This window comes from Gymnoscopelus microlampas (genome assembly GCF_963454915.1).
Source record: "Gymnoscopelus microlampas genome assembly, chromosome: 7".
NCBI lineage: Eukaryota > Metazoa > Chordata > Actinopteri > Myctophiformes > Myctophidae > Gymnoscopelus > Gymnoscopelus microlampas.
The window spans coordinates 52,510,840-52,530,385 of NC_139944.1; the positions used below are offsets into that span (position 1 = coordinate 52,510,840).

Sequence of the window (19,546 nt, forward strand, 5' to 3'; positions counted from 1 at the left end):
CTGGGGGTCCCCAGATGATTAGCTTAATGTGCAACATTGTTTTCTCACTCAACAGATAACAAACCAACATACAGTATAAGTGTATACATGGTATCTGCACATTTATAAAGTTTAATGACTTTTAAGATATTTTTAATACAAAGTTGGAAAATATTACGTAAGAAAGAGGCAAACATTGTGAAAATAGCCGATCTACAAGCTCACAATGCCTCGCGTTGTGAGCTCATAGTTCGGCTATTTTCACAATAATTATCTGTGGAACAGAGTCAAACATTTAGCACTTGTCAGGGTGGGGGGGTCCCCAGTTCAAAGATGATTATTTTGGGGGGGTTGAAAAGGTTGAGAACCCTTGTTCTATGTCAGTGGTTGGAACTGTGAGCCTTGGGTTACAACCACGCATTATTATTGCAATATATAATACAACTATACAAAAAGACATTAATCATCTTTTCAGTTCAGTTCATTTCTCAGTATAGAGGCACATTCTATGCCCTATACCCAGGGCATTTTAACATTTTAAATGGAATTTAATCTACTTTTTATTTGTATATAGGCAATAAGCAGTCCGCACTCAGGCGCTTGCAACTGGTGCAAAATGCGGCTGGCCCGTCTCGTCACTGGCACAGAAAAGCGAGACCACATAACTCCTGTCTTAGCTGCGCTCCATTGGCTCCCTGTCTATTTTAGAATAAATGTTAAGGTCCTTTTATTTACATGGGCTGGCTCCTCCTCATCTCGCTGAACTTGTGGAACCTTACTCCCCAGTTAGGGCTCTGAGCTCCTGGAGATTCCCAAAACGAGACTAAAAACCAGGGGTGACCGTGCGTTTGCTGCTGCTGCCCCCCACGCTCTGGAACAGCCTACCCCTTCCCATTAGAAGTGCTCAGACTATTGGGGTTTTTAAATCTCTCCTCAAGACTAATGTCTTTTCTCTAGCTTTTAATGTTGTTTGTCTTTTATCTTGTTTCATATGTTTTTATTGTTTGCTTTGTCCTGTGACTATGTTGTTGCACAGGCCTGTTCTGTTGATGCCTTAAATGTACAGCACTTTGGTCAATTTCGATTGTTGTAAATGTGCTGAATAAATAAAGTTTGATTTGAAATAAACAAAGTGCTTCACATGAACAATGTTGGTGTAATTAAGATATTCGATAGGGGATGTACATTTTATATACACAGATTTAAAAATAAAAGAGCACCGGAAACGGTATCCCAGTCAGAATTACATTTATGTCATTTTTTTTTTTTTTCCAGTTCTTTGTTATGGTTTCCCCTCATGAACCTTCATGTGTTTTTTTAAATTACCATTTTGGTTAAAGTGTTTGCTACAAACTGTACAAGCAAAGGGTTTTTCTCCTGTATGAATCATCATGTGTCTGTCCAGCTCAGACTTGCAACCATAGCATTTACCACACTCTGTACACGTAAACTTTGTCACAAAGGGCTTTTTTCCCCCTGCATGAAGCCTCATGTGTCTTTTCAGATTGTATTCTTGAGCAAAGCTTTTGCAACAAACTGTACAAGCAATGGACCTTTTCCCCGCATGAGTCCTCATGTGTCTTTTCACGCCTTCTTTACGAGTAAAACTTTTGCAACACATTGTACAGGCAAAGGGCTTTTCCCCCGTATGACTCATCATGTGTGCTTTCAGGTGTTGTTTGAGTTTATAGCTTTTGCCACAAACTGCACAAATCTCTGACCTGTTCTCCGCATGAATCTTCATGTGTCCCCTCAGTTGTTGTAGAAGAGTAAAGCGTTTGCTACAAACCGTGCAAGCAAAGGCCTTTTCCCCCGTGTGAATCAGCATGTGTGTGTTCAGACCTCCTTTTTGGTGAAATCTTTTGCTACAAACTGAACAGGCGAACGGCCTTTCCCCCGTGTGATACCTCGAGTGTGATTTCAGTTCAGCCAAACTACTGCAGCGTTTGCCACACTCTGTACAACAAAAGTTTTTCTCTCTCGCGTAACTCCTCATGTATGGCGTTTGTTCTGACGATTGAGCCGGGGTCTGGGACTGTCCTTCCACAACAAGCGGAAGGAAAAAGATTGTCATCGAGCACGACGACAAAGTTTGTCCTTCCGCGTGTTGCGTCTTGTGTGATGCCAGTGTGTTTAAAGCCGACCGCTGTTCGCTGGTCTCCCGCTCATCACCGTCTTCAGCGTCAGATTCAGAACAGTGTGAAGACGAGTCACCGCTGTCCTCTGTAAGGTCGGATTCAGAAGCCCAGTCATCACTGTCCTCAGTGACGTCAGATTCTGGTTGTGATGTTCCACAGTCCTCTACATCAGCTTGTGTTTCCATGTGTTCAGTTGAGATGCTGGCTTGAAGTTCTGTCTCTCCGTTTTCATCATCATCTTCACTTTTCACTGTTAGTAATGTCAACGATGACCCTGCTGTCTCCTCTGGTCTTTGAAGTAGCTCCTCCTGCTGTTCCTCTTTAATATGTGGAGGTTCTAGTTTCACCTGGACCGCACTGGGACTCGTCTCCTGCAGTTCCTCTTTGATCTGTGGAGGTTCTAGCTTCACCTGGACCAGACTGGGACTCGTCTCCTGCTGTTCCTCTTTAATCTGTGGAGGTTCTAGTTTCACCTGGACCAGACTGGGACTCCTCTCCTCCTGTTCCTCTTTGATCTGTGGAGGTTCTGGCTTCACCTGGATCGGACTGGGGCTCCTCTCTCGCTGTTCAGGGGGAACCTCCTCTTTACACACAGGAGGGAGTGAGAGATCTAGAACAAGGAGAGAGGAGTAGTGACATCAGCAGAGAGAAACTCAATGTGTTTTTGGATAATATTAGACAAGATTGATTCTTCTACTCAGTGATTGATTTTGTAATTGTCCGTGGATTTACTATGCAACTGTACTGACCTAGACATCAGTAACCAGTGTTTCCAATACACAGTCATTTAAATGTATGGAACCCACCCCTCGCTCCCTAGGGGAGCGAGGGGTGGGTTCTCAGCTCAGTAGAACCCAGTCACGCCTCGGAAGCTTACCCAGCTTTATCATCAGTTTAAGAATGAATGGGACCATAATTTACAAAAGCTCATATCATACTGCGTATGAAAGAGGACTTGAAACTAGCGGTTGAAAACATAAATTCTTCATGAAAAGGTTTACTAAGCTTGTGACAGCGAGGGAGACATGTGTTTAATATTTAGCAGGATAAAATGTTGACCAGATGCTCCAACTCATTGTCATATGTTTTGACTTTTGGCTGTAATAAAAATCTCTGTTTGACTTGTATTTATTTTGTTCCAGACAAAGTCTGTGTGTGTGTGTGTGTGTGTGTGTGTGTGTGTGTGTGTGTGTGTGTGTGTGTGTGTGTTGGTGTGTGTGTGTGTGTGTGTGTGTGTGTGTGTGTGTGTGTGTGTGTGTGTGTGTGTGTGTGTGTGTGTGTGTGTGTGTGTGTGTGTGTGTGTGTGTGTGCGCGTTACTCACAGCCTGTGTCAGTGCAGTTCTTGTCCTCATGGGTAAAGATGGGAATCGTGCAGGCAGCAGTCCTCCAGGGGGCAGCAGTCTCCAGGCCAGTCTCTCTGGTCTCCACAGCCCCCCAATAATGCATCCATGCAGCTCCTTCCATCTGGTCAACCAGCTGACAATGTTACGCCCTGAAAAGAGGACATTTCGTTTAAAATATCTGTGTTGCGAAGGTTCACTCCCTGGTGAGCAAGGGGGAAAAACACCAGGCCGGGATGGCTCCCAGCTGAAGACCCTACAGCTGGTGCTTAGGCACCGTCGGAGGTGCGTCAGGCAGAGATGCCCTGCAGGTACCAACATCTGCCTGTCAACAAAATTGCGAAGCACAGGAAAAAAACACATACAGTACAGTTATGATCCAAACAATTATGAAGTTTTCCCTGTTTTGCTTTTTCCAAAAACAAAGAGAAACATACTCACAAAATACACAGACACAATGGAATAAAATACAAAGACAAACTGTACATAATGTAATTGTTTCACAATCACAACAAAGGCTGCCTTGCAATTTCCAAATATGTGTAGAACTGGCCCTTTAAGGAAAGTGCATAAAGAGGGGTGGCCAGGTTTGTGGCCTCCTGTCTAGCCAGAAGCCTGGCTTGAGTGTTTGTGAGAGAGACCTGGAGGCATGAGGGGTACAGACTAATTCTCGGTAAGACAATCTGAAACAAATGACAAGGTTTTTATAACTCATTGTAGCTATAGTGTATATATATATATATATAAGAGTTTAGATAGGCTGACAATATTAGGCCTGTTGTTAATTATACTAATATATATCTGTATTTCCAGAAGCCTCCAGGTCCTTTGAGCAGCAGTACCCTGTGGCTGTGCAGGCCTATCAATGGGGCGTTATTATGATTCCCACACCGCGTCGTGGCAAACCCGCTGAGCGGGCGCTGTGATTGGTCAGTAGTCGCTGTGATTGACAGTTCTCGTTTTTGCTACTATGCCTATACCTAACCTTAACCCTAACCCTAACCTCAGTAAAACTATGCCTAAACCTAACCCTAACCCTAACCCTAACCTCAGTAAGACTATGCCTAAACCTAACCCTAACCCTAACCCTAACCTCAGTAAAACTATGCCTGCCGGGGAGCCAATCAGACACGTAAGGCGGGTCTAAATCCAGGACGCGGCGTGGGATTCATAATAACGCATCAATGGGAGCCCTGATGAGCATATATTGACTCATTGGGTATGTTTGTTATTTTGCTGTATTTTGTCATCTTGCTATAGGGGCCCAATGTCTGGGATGAATTGTTGGAGGGTTGGTCTAATGCTTTATTATTTGATTTTTGTAGGAGCTGAACTAACCATCACTGTTTTTCCCACAGTGCTATATATATACTGTTTAGACTGGGTTTTTGCTATTGGACTGTGTGCAATAGGGTTGACTGATGAAAGAACTATACTGGGCCATTAAGTAGCTTTGCATGATTTTGGTTTTGCGTATTCGTATTTTGATTTGCTTATTTGCTTTTGGATTCTTATTTACTTTATTTTCTTTTGCATTATTTGGATTTGATTTGTTTAATTGCGGTATATTTAGTTTAGAGGCCCTTACCCTTATTGCCCCTTGCCTCTTGGGTTTAGTCCCTGTGCCGAACTCCCAGTAATACTAACCGCTTTCTTCCTTTCTGTATTTTAATCTGACTATTTTTTATACCAGCTGTTTGAATAAACTTGACACATTTGATACATCAGCCTCTGGTTCTGTTAATTCTGAACCCGTACCTTTGTGGGGAACCTTACCTTGTTCAGTCCTATAGCTATCTATCTATCGATCTATCATCATCAGAAAGGCTGAGAGTTTCACGATCAAAGTGGGTGATAATGTTATCACAAGAAAGGAGGAAATTACCTACCTGGGTTCCATCTTGGAGGCAAACCTCTCAGGTGACAAAAACGCTGAAAAGACGATCAAAAAGGTCCACAAAATAACACGGAGGATGTGGAGGCTTGTTCGTAAAGTCAGTAAGAATACTCTGAAGATTCTTATAGGGGCCCTCATACATGCACTTCATGGTATCACAACACCTCCAAGGCCCTAAAAACAAGGCTCCAAACATCCCAAAACAAACTTGTAAGGCTACTTCTTGGCCTCAATTACAAAACCCATCTAACCCCTGATCATTTTGCTAGGATTGGATGGCTTAGGGTTGAGGACAGAGTACAGCAACTTGCTATGGGCCTGGTCTTCAAGATACACCACAACATTGGGATCCCCCTGTATTTGTCAAAATACTTCCAAAATGTTAATCAAGTCCATGATCATAACACCAGAGGCAGCTCCACAAACCATGTTCAACCCAGATTTGGCACAACAAAGGGAATGAACTCTTTCTCATGCTATTCATCTAAAATGTGGAATGCCCTACCAAAAGGAGTAAAGGAGTGTAAAACCCTACTCACTTTCAAAAATGCCCTAAAGATACACCTTCAGGAGGCTGCAATTCAAAAATGGCCCCTGTCCAAGTCCTAACCTACCCCATGTCCTAACCTAACCTACCCCCCCCCCCCCCCCTCTTTCTTTCTTTTTTTTTTTTTTGTACATATTTTTCACTCTTCATACCAGTAACCTGTAAACTGATTGTATGACATTCTGTATAGTAGTGTGTATATCTGTCTGTCTCTTATATGTCATCATGATTTGTGTGCGTGGGGATCTCATCTTAAACAAGCTACGTGCTTAACTGAGCTATCCAGTTTAGTAGACCTTGTATTGCGAATTTGTACTTCCATGTACTGTTATGTACTGTCATGTACTGTTCTCATGTCTTACTAAATAAAGTACATCAATCAATCAATCAATCTATCTATCTCTACAGTATATGGTTAATGTGTTTAAAGGATCCCTCACGCCTATATGTGTGGGTGGTGTAGTCATTGCTTTGATTGATTGATGTACTTTATTGAGTAAGACATGAGAACAGTACATGACAGTACATAACAGTACATGGAAGTACAAATTCACAATACAAGGTCTACTTATATCACCCTGCTACATATGCATTTCCAAAAAGTTAAAATTCAGTGTGGTAAATGAATGAAAATGGCTATGCCAACTCCAAACAGCCCTGGCCCAAAGACACAATGCAAGTGCTATTTTAGTACTGACACCTGCGGACGGGCACTGACTTCACCTTGATACAAGACTGTCTCATTATACGACAGTCTTGAATGATCTTCAAAATAGTGTTTGCACTTTCTCCCTTTTTGGTCCGTACATCTACATAAACGTTCAAATTTCTAATATAAAGTTCTTACCTAATGGCCACGGATGTTACAATTATGTTAGGTGCCTCATAGGTACCTGTATATTCCAGATTGTTCAATAAGAAGCATTTTAATCCGATCGATGGCCATTTTCTCATAGAGTATCAGAGTGCAATACACCTCCCAGCCGACAGGGTCGCTTAGTAGAAAGCATACGGAGAAAATGGCCACCGATCGGAATAAAATGCTTTTTATTGAACAATACGTTAGATACGAGTACGTCTGAGAGCCCGTACATAATTGTAACATCCGTGGCCATCGGGTTAGAACTTTATATTTGAAATCTGAAGGTTTATGTATATGTACGCAGTACCGGTACCGGACCTTTACTTTTTGGATACGATGTGCGGAAAAAGGTGAAGATCGGTACTCTTGGCCACCGTTCAACTGGTATCACACTCTGACTCTGCACGCTACGGCTGCGAAGGGTGCCTAGCACCTCATCTTGGTGCTAGGAGGGATCTAGCCCTGGTCCAGAGCGTTAGAGTTCTGGACCAGGGCTAGGAGGGATCGGTTCTGATCGGAGCTGCAGCTGCAATGAGCGGATATACATGATACTTCTAAAGGTTCCTTAACAAAACGAAACGATATAAAACAACATAACAATGTATAGAACCATTGAAGAGCAGAAATACTAAATTTGTACCTGAAAAGCAGAGATTTCAGTAAATCTTCTGAAACACAGTGTTGTTGTTAACAGCTTCCCATTCCTCACTCTGCAGGCATGACCAATAGATTGTTAAGAAGGCTCAACAAGCAGATCACAGATTCACAGATTTAATTTTAAATTTGATTTAACTCTGTTAAACATTTTACACGTTTTAAGCTCTATCACATGACTCCTATACATTAATTTATTCTCACAACATTGTTTCTGGTTTTTTAGGATTAATTTCTATTTAAATTTCAACAAATTAATTATATTTTGTCCCTGGATCAGTTTGACCAATAACTTGAAAATATGTTAAATGTTATTGATTATCTTGGTAGTAACCTTGGTGGTTTGGTTTTCCACAGCAAACCAACCTGTAGAAAGCCTGCTTCCTATTTACTGTTGTGTTCAGAGCTCATATCTGCTCTACATACCGTGTGTGTTGTTTCTCCTGTGTGATAGCTGATAGTGCCCCCTAGTGGACTGTATTCATTACTGCACGGATAGTCATCCATATATCCATATATAGTCCAGGGGCCAAGCCATATTTTGGTACCACCTAAGGTGACCGTAAAGTTTTTGTATTTTTGTCTTCAAGTTCAAGTTCAAGTATTTATTTGCCATTTCAAACAAGTTTGATAGGAAATTGTCATGGTACTTCCTCTCACATACAAGACAACACAATAAACAACAGCACGAAGACAAGAACAAAAAGAGACACAAGAAACAGAACCAGACCAGGACCAAGCTGCAGCTTTGACGCATGTATACAGTACAGACAGTAGAAGAAACTGCTTAGTGCAATTATGTAGCAATTTTTAAAGTCATATTTAAAGTGCATACATCCTTCCTACCTTCCTACTACTGTCTCCTACCGGAAATACACCCGGGCATCAAATTATTGCGACAAAAAACAAAATATATCCATGTATTCAAGGCTTCATGGGGTGTGCAATTGATGGAAAATAAATATTTTTTTGGGTGAACTCCTCTAAGTTTCCCAGGGGGATTCTCTACCTATTCAGCTATGACCACCCTAGACTGAAGGAGGGTCAACTTTTGCAAGCTTATGGAAAGCAGTCTTTTTGCAAACACCAAAAATCTGAGAAGTTATCAATTGCACACCCCATGAAGCCTTGAATACATGGATATATTTTGTTTTTTGTCGCAATAATTTGATGCCCGGGTGTATTTCCGGTAGGAGACACAAAGATTCTACTTTGTGTCTCCTACCGGATACATTAGCCGGTAGGTAGTGATAACTGCCATTAAGCTACAAGATTGGAAGGGTTATCATACCAAAATATAAACTAGAGACATGTAGGAAGACAAAAATACAAAAACTTTACGGTCACCTTAGGTGGTACCAATTTGTGAAAATATCAGTGTTGGCCCCTGGACTAATACCCCAATGCTTGAGTGAAACACTTCACTGCTTCTGTTCTCTGGAGTGGACTATGTATAGGAGTCAGGGATCTTATATATCTGTCCAAAATATAAACTTTTCTGGAAATGAAAAAACATGTTTTTAAACACAATACTGCCTCATCAAAGTTGGTATGTATGGTGACTTTATACACTGTCAGATACTTGCATGTGTCCTGATATTATCATCACTTTAACCAAATACAGCTCAAGTGGAGGTTTTGACCATTAATGTGGAGATGGTTGTTTTGTCCATCATTGATTAGAATAACCAAGTCAGACGGGGGAAAAAAACCTGTGTTGGGGTTACTGTAGGTGATTTGAATGACAGTTTGAGGATCCAATAGAGTTAGGAGGTTTAGTCAGAAGTGCTTTTTAATACTTTTCATTGGTTCAATATTTGTAAAACCCACACACAGACATAAAGGGTGTTCAATAGCAGCGCTGACTTATAAAGTAAAATAAAAAAGGAGGTTTGTGCCCGACAGAGACGATTATGGTCCTCAATGTTCAGGTGTCACTGCAGTACGTCCTCATATACATGGACTGAAAAGCTTCTGCTGATTAAAACAAGAAAGAAGAAACAAACAAAGGTTCAATCTGTCTTTGAGGAGGAAATGTGAAATAGTCAAACATTCCAGCTTTGATGCAAAAATAATTTATTTTTCAAAAAGTTGGCTGTGAATACATATTTGTTTTCATCAGGCTGGTCAGGTGTGTTAATATTACTTTTCTTCTGGCTCAGTGGTTCTCAAACGGTGTGCTGAGAGTGAGACACACTGGTGCTGCCATGAGACAAGGCCAGGTGTGACTCACATTATTATTGCAACCAGGGCAGGAATTTCAGGGAGACCACGAAGGCTTTCTTGTCATGTAGACACCAGTGTCTCTTTCTTGTCATGTAGACACCAGTGTCTCTTTCTTGTCATGTAGACACCAGTGTCTCTTTCTTGTCATGTAGACACCAGTGTCTCTTTCTTGTCAATATGTAGACACCAGTGTCTCTTTCTTGTCACGTAGTAGACACCAGTGTCTCTTGTTGAGATTATGAATTCTTAACTCCCCTGAGTTCCCATCTTTAAACCAACCCAGTGACTAGTGCAGGGCTGAGCATGGATCAGATTGTAAATACCATTATTTATTTCACAGCTGCAGATATACAGATACTACATCGGTACATCTCTATCTGTAAATGTACTATTTCAGTTCACCCTGTTGCCTTCTGGCAGAATGTACCGTAGCATCGGGAGCAGAACGGACAGATTCTGCAAGAGTTTTTTTTTCCCCCCAAGCCACCAGACTTGTGAACTCTACTCTAAAAAAGTGAAACAGTCCAGAACAAATGCAATATCCCCTAACCTTCTTCCTTATATGCTGCTGAAGACCCCTGTGTGCAATATTTCTGTCTCATCATGAACTGATTTTATTATTAGTGGTGTCTCTTTTAGTATTTTAGTTTTTAGTATTGTAGCTTTAGCTTTCTTTTAACTAGGAGTAGTTTTTAGATCATACAGCCATCATACAGCCATTTATGCATTTCATGTATATGTTGAATGACAATAAAAACGATCTATCTATCTATTCCCAATACAGAGTCTTATTTGGGCTTGTTTCTACGGTGTAACTTTGCTTATTTAGTTAATAAAGTGTTGCTTATTTGGGCTTGTTTCTTAAGTGTAGTTGTGTATTTGGGCTTGCTTCCTAAGTTTAAACCAGAGGCTCAGGTTCTCAAACATTTTCATAACAAGGACCCCCAAATTAACATGTATTTGTACACAGACCCCCCCCATCTGAAAATATTTTGTGCCAGGGCCCCCCGTACCAGATTTGTGTTGTTAAAATGTTTCTATATTTGTCACCCTTTTCCACGTGATTTTTTTAAAAATTAGCAGATCTACAAGCTCACAACGCGTTGTGAACTTGTGACTCACAATTTTCAAATAACATTTGGCATAATTATGTGCTTCTTATAGTGCTTCTTTTGGGCTTGTTATAGCCCTGGTTGCTTATTTCTCTCACAAAATATGGCAACACTGTCTGATATGATGCTTTCAGTTTCATTTCTCTGGAACACCACGGACACAGTAAGTGAGTCTCCTGTTTATTTTACAATAGTCATATAAATACTCAAATAGATATTTTCAGACTATATGAAACCATTGATGGGACAGACGTCAGATTAACATGTCATTAGAATTAGTTTAAAATCATAAGGCATCCTAACTATCTGTGTTGGAAGAAGTAACTCATATGTTTTACTTAAGTGAAAGTATCAGTACCCTATTGTAGAAATAGTCTGTTACAAGTTCGGTATAAAATATGTACTTGAGTAAAAGTACAAAAGTTTTGGCATCAAAATATACTTAAAGTACAAAAAGTAGAAAGTGCTCATTATGCAGAATGTCCCATTTCAAGTTTTCTTGCATGATGGCGACCATTGTGAGCTTGTAGATCTGCTCTTTTCAAATGGCCGAAATGTATAGGGCTGAAGTGGTTAATGTGTGTTCTGTAATGATACTGTATATATTTGATAATCAAATTCTACAAAGTAACAAAAGTTTTCAAATAATTGTAGTGGAGTAAAAGTACAATATTTGCCTGTGAGATGTATTGGAGTAGAAGTAAAAGTACTGAAAATTGGAAATGCTCCAGTAAAGTAAAAAATACCTCAAAATTGTACTTAAGTACAGTACTTGAGTAAATGTACTTAGTTACTGTTATAACGCTTATCAGGCCATAGCCTATTTGTTTCCTCTTCTCACTGAAGCATCAGTTTCATGATGTCTCCACCAGACACTGTAACTATAGCCACATTAATGAAATAAAATAAACACACATGCGTGAGTTTTGACATTATTCTTTATCAATAACAATATTAACTATACAAGAATAATAAGACATTTTGAATAATTGAATTCAGTTCACAGTTTAAATGTCTGAAGTCAGTTTGTGGTATAAATGTATCTAAAGTTGGCCTTATTAAGATGTTCTCCAGGTTATTACAGATGTCGAGATATAAGAGAGACTGTGATGAGAGCCGCTAATTCATTCACTTGACACCATACAGTATACCACCAGTTTGTCTCTCTGTCCCTTTTTATTATAATGAATTAATTGATATGGTTCTTACCAGACTGATTATATCTACAGGGTTAATGTGTATAAGTGACAGTGCATTATTTGGTTACATTTCTACCACTCCCCTGTTTACTTCCTCAGAGGAGAGAGATCTAGGTGCCTTTGTGTTATGTGTAACAACATTTTAATTGATAATTATTCATACCGCATGATTCTGTTACCCCAGATTAACTTCCACAAAGTGTGACGCATGATTATGGCATCTCAATGACATATCAAAACCAGAAGTACAGTACTACTTCAGACCCACAGCAATTTAACAGCAGAGCTAATATTCCCCACAAAAATATCAGATCCACAGGATGTTCTCATAAACAGAAAAGTTTAAGACAGACGGTGAGTTTGGTATAATTGTTAGTATTCAACACAGAACAAAGCATCAACATTTGATGTCCAAGATACATTTCTATTTATCAGAATTAATGTATTTTAGTCAATGCAAAACGTATTGTATGTTGTATACTATATTGTATGAATCATTCAAAAACCTTTGTTTTTATTCTCATTGTGTAGAAATGGCGTCTACCAGCAGTCTCCTGTCCGAAGAGCACTTTCTGTGTTCCATCTGTCTGGATGTGTTCACTGATCCAATCACCACTCCATGTGGACACAACTACTGCAAAACCTGTATCACACATTACTGGGATAGCAGTGTTGTGTGTCAGTGTCCTCTATGTAAAGAAAACTTCAATGACAGACCAAAACTATGTGTTAATAAATTCATCTCTGAGATGGCTGATCAGTTCAGGAATTCAAAGCAGCTGAAACAAACTTCCAGCACAAACCAAGAACCTGCTGAACCAGATGAAGTCTCCTGTGACTTCTGTACTGAACCAAAGCTCAAGGCCGTGAAGTCCTGCCTGGTGTGTCTGGCCTCCTACTGTGAGACTCACCTGGAGCCTCATCAGAGAGGAACAGTGTTTAAACGACACAAACTAATCGACCCTGTAAAGAACCTGGAAGACATTTTGTGTAAGAAACATGACAGACCTCTGGAGCTGTTCTGTAAGACTGACCACACGTGTGTTTGTCAGTTCTGCACCGAGGCAGACCACAAGTTACACAAAATCGTATCTCTGAAAGAGGCATATGACGGAAAGAAGGCTGAGCTGGGAAAGACAGAGGCTGAAGTTCAGCAAATGATCCAGGAGAGACGAGTGAAGATTCACGAGGTCAAACACTCAGTAGAGCTCAGCAAGAAAGATGCAGACAGAGAGATAGCAGACAGTGTGAAGGTCTTCACTGCTCTGATCAGCTGTGTTGAGAGAAGCCAGGCTGAGCTCATGAATGTGATTGAAGAGAAGCAGAAAACAACAGAGAAACAGGCTGAATTCTTCATTGAAGAGCTGCAAGAGGAAATCACTCAGTTAGAGAAGAGAAGCTCTGAGCTGAAACAGCTCTCACACACTGAAGACCACCTCCAACTTCTCCAGAACTTCACATCCATCATCACCCCTCCTCCACCCACCAAGGACTGGACAAAGGTCAGTGTCCATCCATCTTCATACGTGGGGACTGTGAGGACAGCTGTGACTCAGCTGAAGAAGACACTCGGTAAAGAGATGGAGAAGCAGTGTGCTGGAACAGCCATGGTGGCTGGAGCTACAGCAGGAGAAACCGAACATGATTGTCCAAGATGTCTTGAATCATGGAAGAACATGGAGAAACTGAAATGCGGCCGTGAGCTTTGTAAGGAATGTAAGACACGGCTAGTGGAAACCATGAGGCCCGTCTGTCCTTTGTGTAAAGATGTCTTTGGGAAGATAGAGGGAGATCAGCCAAATGGAACCATGACATGGCAGTCTCGTAGCGATTGCCACCTGCCTGGATTCTCTGGCTGTGGCATGATAACCATCACCTATAACATTCCAGGTGGAACACAGATGGTAAAAACCTGTAGTTAAGACAATTGCATCATACTGTCTGTTGATGTTAATTTTGAGTATATTAATGCACAGTGGTGGAAAGTATAAGTACATTTACTCAAGTACTGTACTTAAGTACAATTCTGAGGTACTTCTACTTTACTGAAGTATTTCCCATTTTCTATACTTTAACTTCTACATTTCAGAGACAAATATTGTACTTTTATTCCAGTACAATTATTTGAAAACTTTACTGGTTACTTTGTTGTGTTGAATTATCATTACAAAACATACATTAACCACTTCAGCCCTATTTAAACTTTGGCTATTTGAAAACAGACGATCTACAACCTCACAACACGTCGCATCGTGAAATGTTGTGAGCTTGCAGATCGGCTTGTAGATCTGCTATGTTTTTTAAATACATTTTTTAGATATGAAAACTTGTGAAACGGGACACTCTGCATAATGAGTACTTTTACTTTTGGTACTTTAAGTTAGAGTTTTCCCGATACCGATACCAGTATCGGAAAAGCTGCCGATACTGCCTAAAATTCTTCTGATATATAACTTTTTCATGTCAAGGACCCCATAACTCTTGAGTGTACAAACGGGTCCATTTGGTTCCATTTGTACACTCTCACAGACCTGTTAGGGTCCATTTAGAACCCCCTCAATGAACCCTGAGGGTCCCTGGACCCCACTTTGAGAACCACTGTCCTAGATTATTTTCATTATTACATGTATGGTATGTAATAATAAGGTATGAGATCTGTACTCGGTATCGACTGATGTGCAAGTTATGGGGATCTGTATCGGTATCAGGAAGGAGATAATGGTATCGGTACGTCTCTACTTTAAGTATATGTTGATGCCAATACTCTTGTAGTTTTACTCAAGTACATTTTGTTTACCGGACTTTTACTTGCAACAGAGTGTTTCTACATTGTGGTTTTAATACTTTTATTTAAGTAAAACATTTGAGTACTTTTTCCATCACTGTTAATGCATTTTAAACACTCATCCTGTACAGGAGAATCATCCCAACCCTGGAAAGAACTATGAAGGCATTCAAATAACAGCTGTTCTACCGTACAACACAGAGGGCAACAAGGTGGTCAGACTGTTGAAGAAAGCATTTGACCAGAAACTACTCTTCACCGTGAGGGAGGACCAGGTGACCTTTAATGACATTCACCTCAAGATCTACATGACTGGAGGACTACTAGGGTACAGTACTTCTGTTAAACATTGTTTTAGTGAAATGTTCCTGTAGATCTACTGTCATGTCATGTGACCTGAAATGGATACTCAGCCATGTTGTTGTGTTGTTCCCACAGGCGTTTTAATCCTGGTGACATCTACTTGAGGAGAGTGAAGGCGGAGCTGAAGGTTAAAGGCATCGAATAATTACTACTTTCATCCTGGTATCCCTATTTTGGACATTGCACAATTTCACACAAAATTAAAATGTTTAAAAATAGCCGATCTACAAGGCCACAATGCATCGTGTTGTGACATAATGTAACCTTGCAGATCTGCTATTTTAGCTATTTGTCATATGACAAAGTATATACAGTAGTACTTAAGTGGTTAATGAGGATTTAGCATGGCATTTTACTATTTACAGTACTGGGAAAGAATCTGAGTGTGATCATCACAATGTTTGTTGAAATAATACTATAATAATACTATGATACTGAATAGAAGAGTAGATTTCTTAGGTGCATTGACAGCACAAATAACATACATAGTATAATAACTAGTAAGTATAATATATAGTGTATAAATGTTTATAATCTTTACAATATCGTGTGTATAAAAGCAGCTGTAAGTCATGTTTTAAATAGTTCTATATTCAGATTACTATAAAGTGTTTGTGCAGTAACAAGGGATCTCACCAGCTCTTTAGTAAACATAAAATACATTTTCAGGTGGGACACCAATTTCATACAATCAAAACATAACTCATACAGGATACAGGATAAACAAGTGAAATTAGAAGTGATGAAACACATAAATGATCAGAAACATTGTAACTGGAACACAAACTGTCTCCTGATTTGAACCCACCTGAACATGTATTTATGTTACTATTCATAAGAGCTGGACAGAGCTGTTAACAAACACTCTATATACTGTAGCATGCTATTACATAGCATGATTATTATCTACAATAGATGTATTTGAACATAGAGCTTTAACCTTTTAACAATCTTTGTTTGTTTTATCAAAGAATATCACTTACAGCACCTTTAATGTAGCCTACTTGGCTACATTAAAGCCAAGTAGGCTTTAATGCTTACACTACACAGTATAAGTTGATATGGACTACAGTAGCACTTCAGCTCATTATCAAAGATAGTCTCAGGAGCCAGACTGTTTTCTCCCACAATGTTCAAATGCTTCTGTCTGGAGCAACGAAAGCTCTGAAAATTATCCAGGCGGATGTGATGCCCCCTCCTCGCTTCCGCTTTGTCTTAACAGTCGCGCAAATGTGCCCTAATATAAATCAAAATCATCTAAAGCTTGCTGCTTAGCAGAAATGGAAATTCAAAAATAAAATGTAAAGATATTTTAAAATGTATTTTGACGATCAGATGACAGCTTCCCGTCTCTGCTTTCGAGAGGTGTAGTTCCAGACTCTATGTAGCAGTGACTCTCAAACTTTTTATGTCAAGGACCCCCAAAATGACATGTATTTGGCTGCGGACCCCCATCTCATAAGAATAAGAATGAATAAAATGTAATCTAAAAAACATTTTGTCCCAGCGACCTCCAGAAGCAAAGATTTGAGTTAAAATGTATTCTATATTCAAAGATTTGCAAAAATCTTCACGATTTAAAAAAAATACCGCATCCACAAGCTCATGCGTGGCACCAAGTGACGCGCTGTGAGCTTGTATATTTGTTTTTTTTTCAATAGCCAAAGTATAAAATAATGGTTAAAGTGGCTAAAATGATTGCAATGAATGACTTTATAGCCTACTTTTGCTGGGGACCCCCTGGTACCCCCCAAGGACCCCTACCTGGGGCCCTTGGACGCCACTTTGAGAACCAATGCAATGTAGTATTTGGAGACTGTGGAATAATTGTCTATGCGAGAATATCAAAGATATAGTAGCCCTTTGTTGATATGGACATTATTTATGAATTGTGTATCTAATAAATTGGGGAGTGGTGGTAGCCACCACACCGATGAAGATAGTTGTGATGTAATGTAATTTTAGTCCCCCCAATTACATTACATCACAACTATCTTCATCGGACTATTACTGGCTTTGTTGAATTCTTGACTGTAATTGGTTAATCAAGGGAATCTGTTCTGCCTTTGTCTACCTTGCTGTGGAAGGCAATAAAATCATTTTCAAATAAATATTCTGTGTCAAATTATTTTGTTTATATATAATATATATATATTTATATTTGTTCATATTTCCACACTCACTCCAGAGGGCCACATTGCATATACTGTCGGCCTATGTCACACAAAAGTAGCTAAAATAGCCAATCTATAAGCTCAAATTGCGTCGCATTGCGACCCATTTTGAGCTTTTTGAGCTTCGAAGGTTTGGGGTTTGATTCCCTGGCTGGGTCGTACCAAAGACTTTATAAAGAGCACCTAGTGATTCCCTTCTTGCCACTCAGCATCAAGGGGTTAAAATCCCCAAATTAATGTGTATTTGGCCACGAATCCTCATCTGAAAATATTTTGTGCCAGTGAAGATTATTCCATATTTTTAAAACAATTTCAAAACTAGCCGATCGACAAGCTACATTTGACACATTCACTTGTTTTATATTTCAAATGTAGTTTGAACTCAAACCTTGAGAGCATTAAACATCAAAGACAAAGTGCAAAGAAGGAGATTTGAACTCAGGTTTGTCATTTCACTGGCAGCTGCACTAACCAGTTGTCTAAAGCACCAGGTCCACTAGGGGGCAGCAGACATGCAGCTACTTGGTCAGATATATTATGTTACATTTTATACCAAGCTCATGGAAGCAATGTCATTGGTTATCCAGGTGTCAATCAACTCTAGTCAACATAAAAGGTTCTGACAGGGGGTGGGACTAAAAAAGCAGGAAGTAAGAGAGAGAAACAGGTGAAAACAGAGATGTTTATAAATTCAATAATCTGGTAAATGTCACCAAATGAAAGACCTGGGGATTAATATCAGTGTGTATATACATCAGCATGTGTGTGTGTTTGGAGATTTTCACTCAGTATTTCTACCATAACCAGCTGACATTAATAACTACAAGATGGACTGTGGCTGGTCAACTTAACACACTAGCCTGGAGGAGGAGAGAGTGTGTGAGACATTTCAACATATTTTCATTTCAATATCTGAGAACTGTAATGACATGGACATTTATAGTTGAAGGATAGGATATAAAAATCTTTTGAAAATAGCAGATCTACAAGCTCACAATGCGTTGCAATGCGACGCATGTGCCAAAGTTTAAATAGGACTGAAGTGGTTAATGTATGTTTTGTAATAATAATTAAAATCTACAAAGTAACTAAAGTTTTCAAATAATTGTAGTGGAGTACAAGTATAATATTTGCCTCTGAGATGTAGGGGAGTAGAAGTAAAAATATAGAAAATTGGAAATACTCCAAAATACCTCATAATTGTACTTAAGTACAGTCCTTGCGTAAATGTGAATGAATTAAGTGAATGAATGAAGTACTTTATTTAGAGAGACATGGGAAAAGTACATGGAAGTACAGTTAACAATGCAAGGTCCTCTAAACTGGATCGCTCATAAAAGTACGACGGCTTGTTTAAAATGAGATCCCCACGCACTCAAATCATGATAACATTTAAGAAAACAGACAGATATACACTATGTAAAACATCATACAGTCAGCTTACAGGTTACTGGTATGAAAAATAAGAAACATGTACAATAAACAGTTCGAGGAGGGGGAGGGGGGGGGGGTGTAGTATTTTGACAGGTACAGGGTATCCCAATGTTGTGTGTATCTTGTAGACCAAGATGTACTTAGTAACTTTACACCACAGTCACTGATGTGACTGTATAGGCCTGTCACAATTATTACATAATCGCCTATTTTGGCCATAGTATATTATTTATTTTGATTATTGGTGTCAGTCATTTCTGTGTATTTTTAAGTTATTTGCCATTATGCAATTTCTGTCTACAAAGCCTAAAAGTTAAACGGAAATGATTGATTGTAACAGTTGTAAACACTCAATTGTTTTTCTCTCTCCACCTCCTCCTGCCACTCAGGTTGAAGAGAGCATCGCTGCATGACAGGCTGACATCTCACAGTGGATGTCTTTGTCTTCTCACCACCTCAAGCAAAACCCAGACCAGACTGTGAGCTTCTCTTCTTCCCAGGTAAGTCCTGCTCCATGCAGGATCTCACTGTTTCCAAAGACAACTCCCTGGTGGTTTCCGTTGGTGTTGTCCTGGACCAGGGGTCTTCAACCTTTTCAGGCCAGGGACCCCCTAGCTGAGAGAGAGATGAAGCAGGGACCCCCTCTATATTGTTTAACATTGTGTTTCAGATTAAACTTTTTTTTTTGTTTACTTGGTCTGCTCTTTTTTCCCTCTACACCTATACCTCTTTGCCAAAAAAGAGCAGATCTACAAGCTCACAACGCCTCGCAGCGCGAGGCGTTGTGAGCTTGTAGATCTGCTCTTTTTGGCTAAAGTTCTCCTCAGAAAAAGGGA

At 39.7% G+C, this 19,546-nt stretch overlaps 1 protein-coding gene and 1 long non-coding RNA gene across 2 annotated transcripts in view; one reads left to right on the plus strand and one right to left on the minus strand.

Annotated features, from left to right (window-relative positions):
• Positions 1-2,600: 2,600 nt before the first annotated feature.
• LOC311048381 lies at positions 2,601-7,464 on the minus strand. Its single transcript, XR_014601100.1, has 3 exons — positions 7,404-7,464; positions 3,440-3,609; positions 2,601-2,727 (listed from the first exon to the last, which is right to left on the minus strand). It is a non-coding gene; the product is annotated as an uncharacterized lncRNA (long non-coding RNA).
• A 3,452-nt stretch (positions 7,465-10,916) lies between these two features.
• The window catches only part of LOC311049195 (E3 ubiquitin-protein ligase TRIM47-like), a 41,870-nt gene continuing 33,240 nt past the window's right edge, over positions 10,917-19,546 (plus strand). The window contains exons 1-4 of the mRNA XM_084062687.1: positions 10,917-10,922; positions 12,486-13,858; positions 14,871-15,067; positions 15,178-17,014. Of these exons, the coding sequence (XP_083918813.1) occupies positions 12,488-13,858; positions 14,871-15,067; positions 15,178-15,247 (1,638 nt within the window). The 5' untranslated portion in view covers positions 10,917-10,922; positions 12,486-12,487 and the 3' untranslated portion in view covers positions 15,248-17,014. The remainder of the gene's footprint in view (positions 10,923-12,485; positions 13,859-14,870; positions 15,068-15,177; positions 17,015-19,546) is intronic.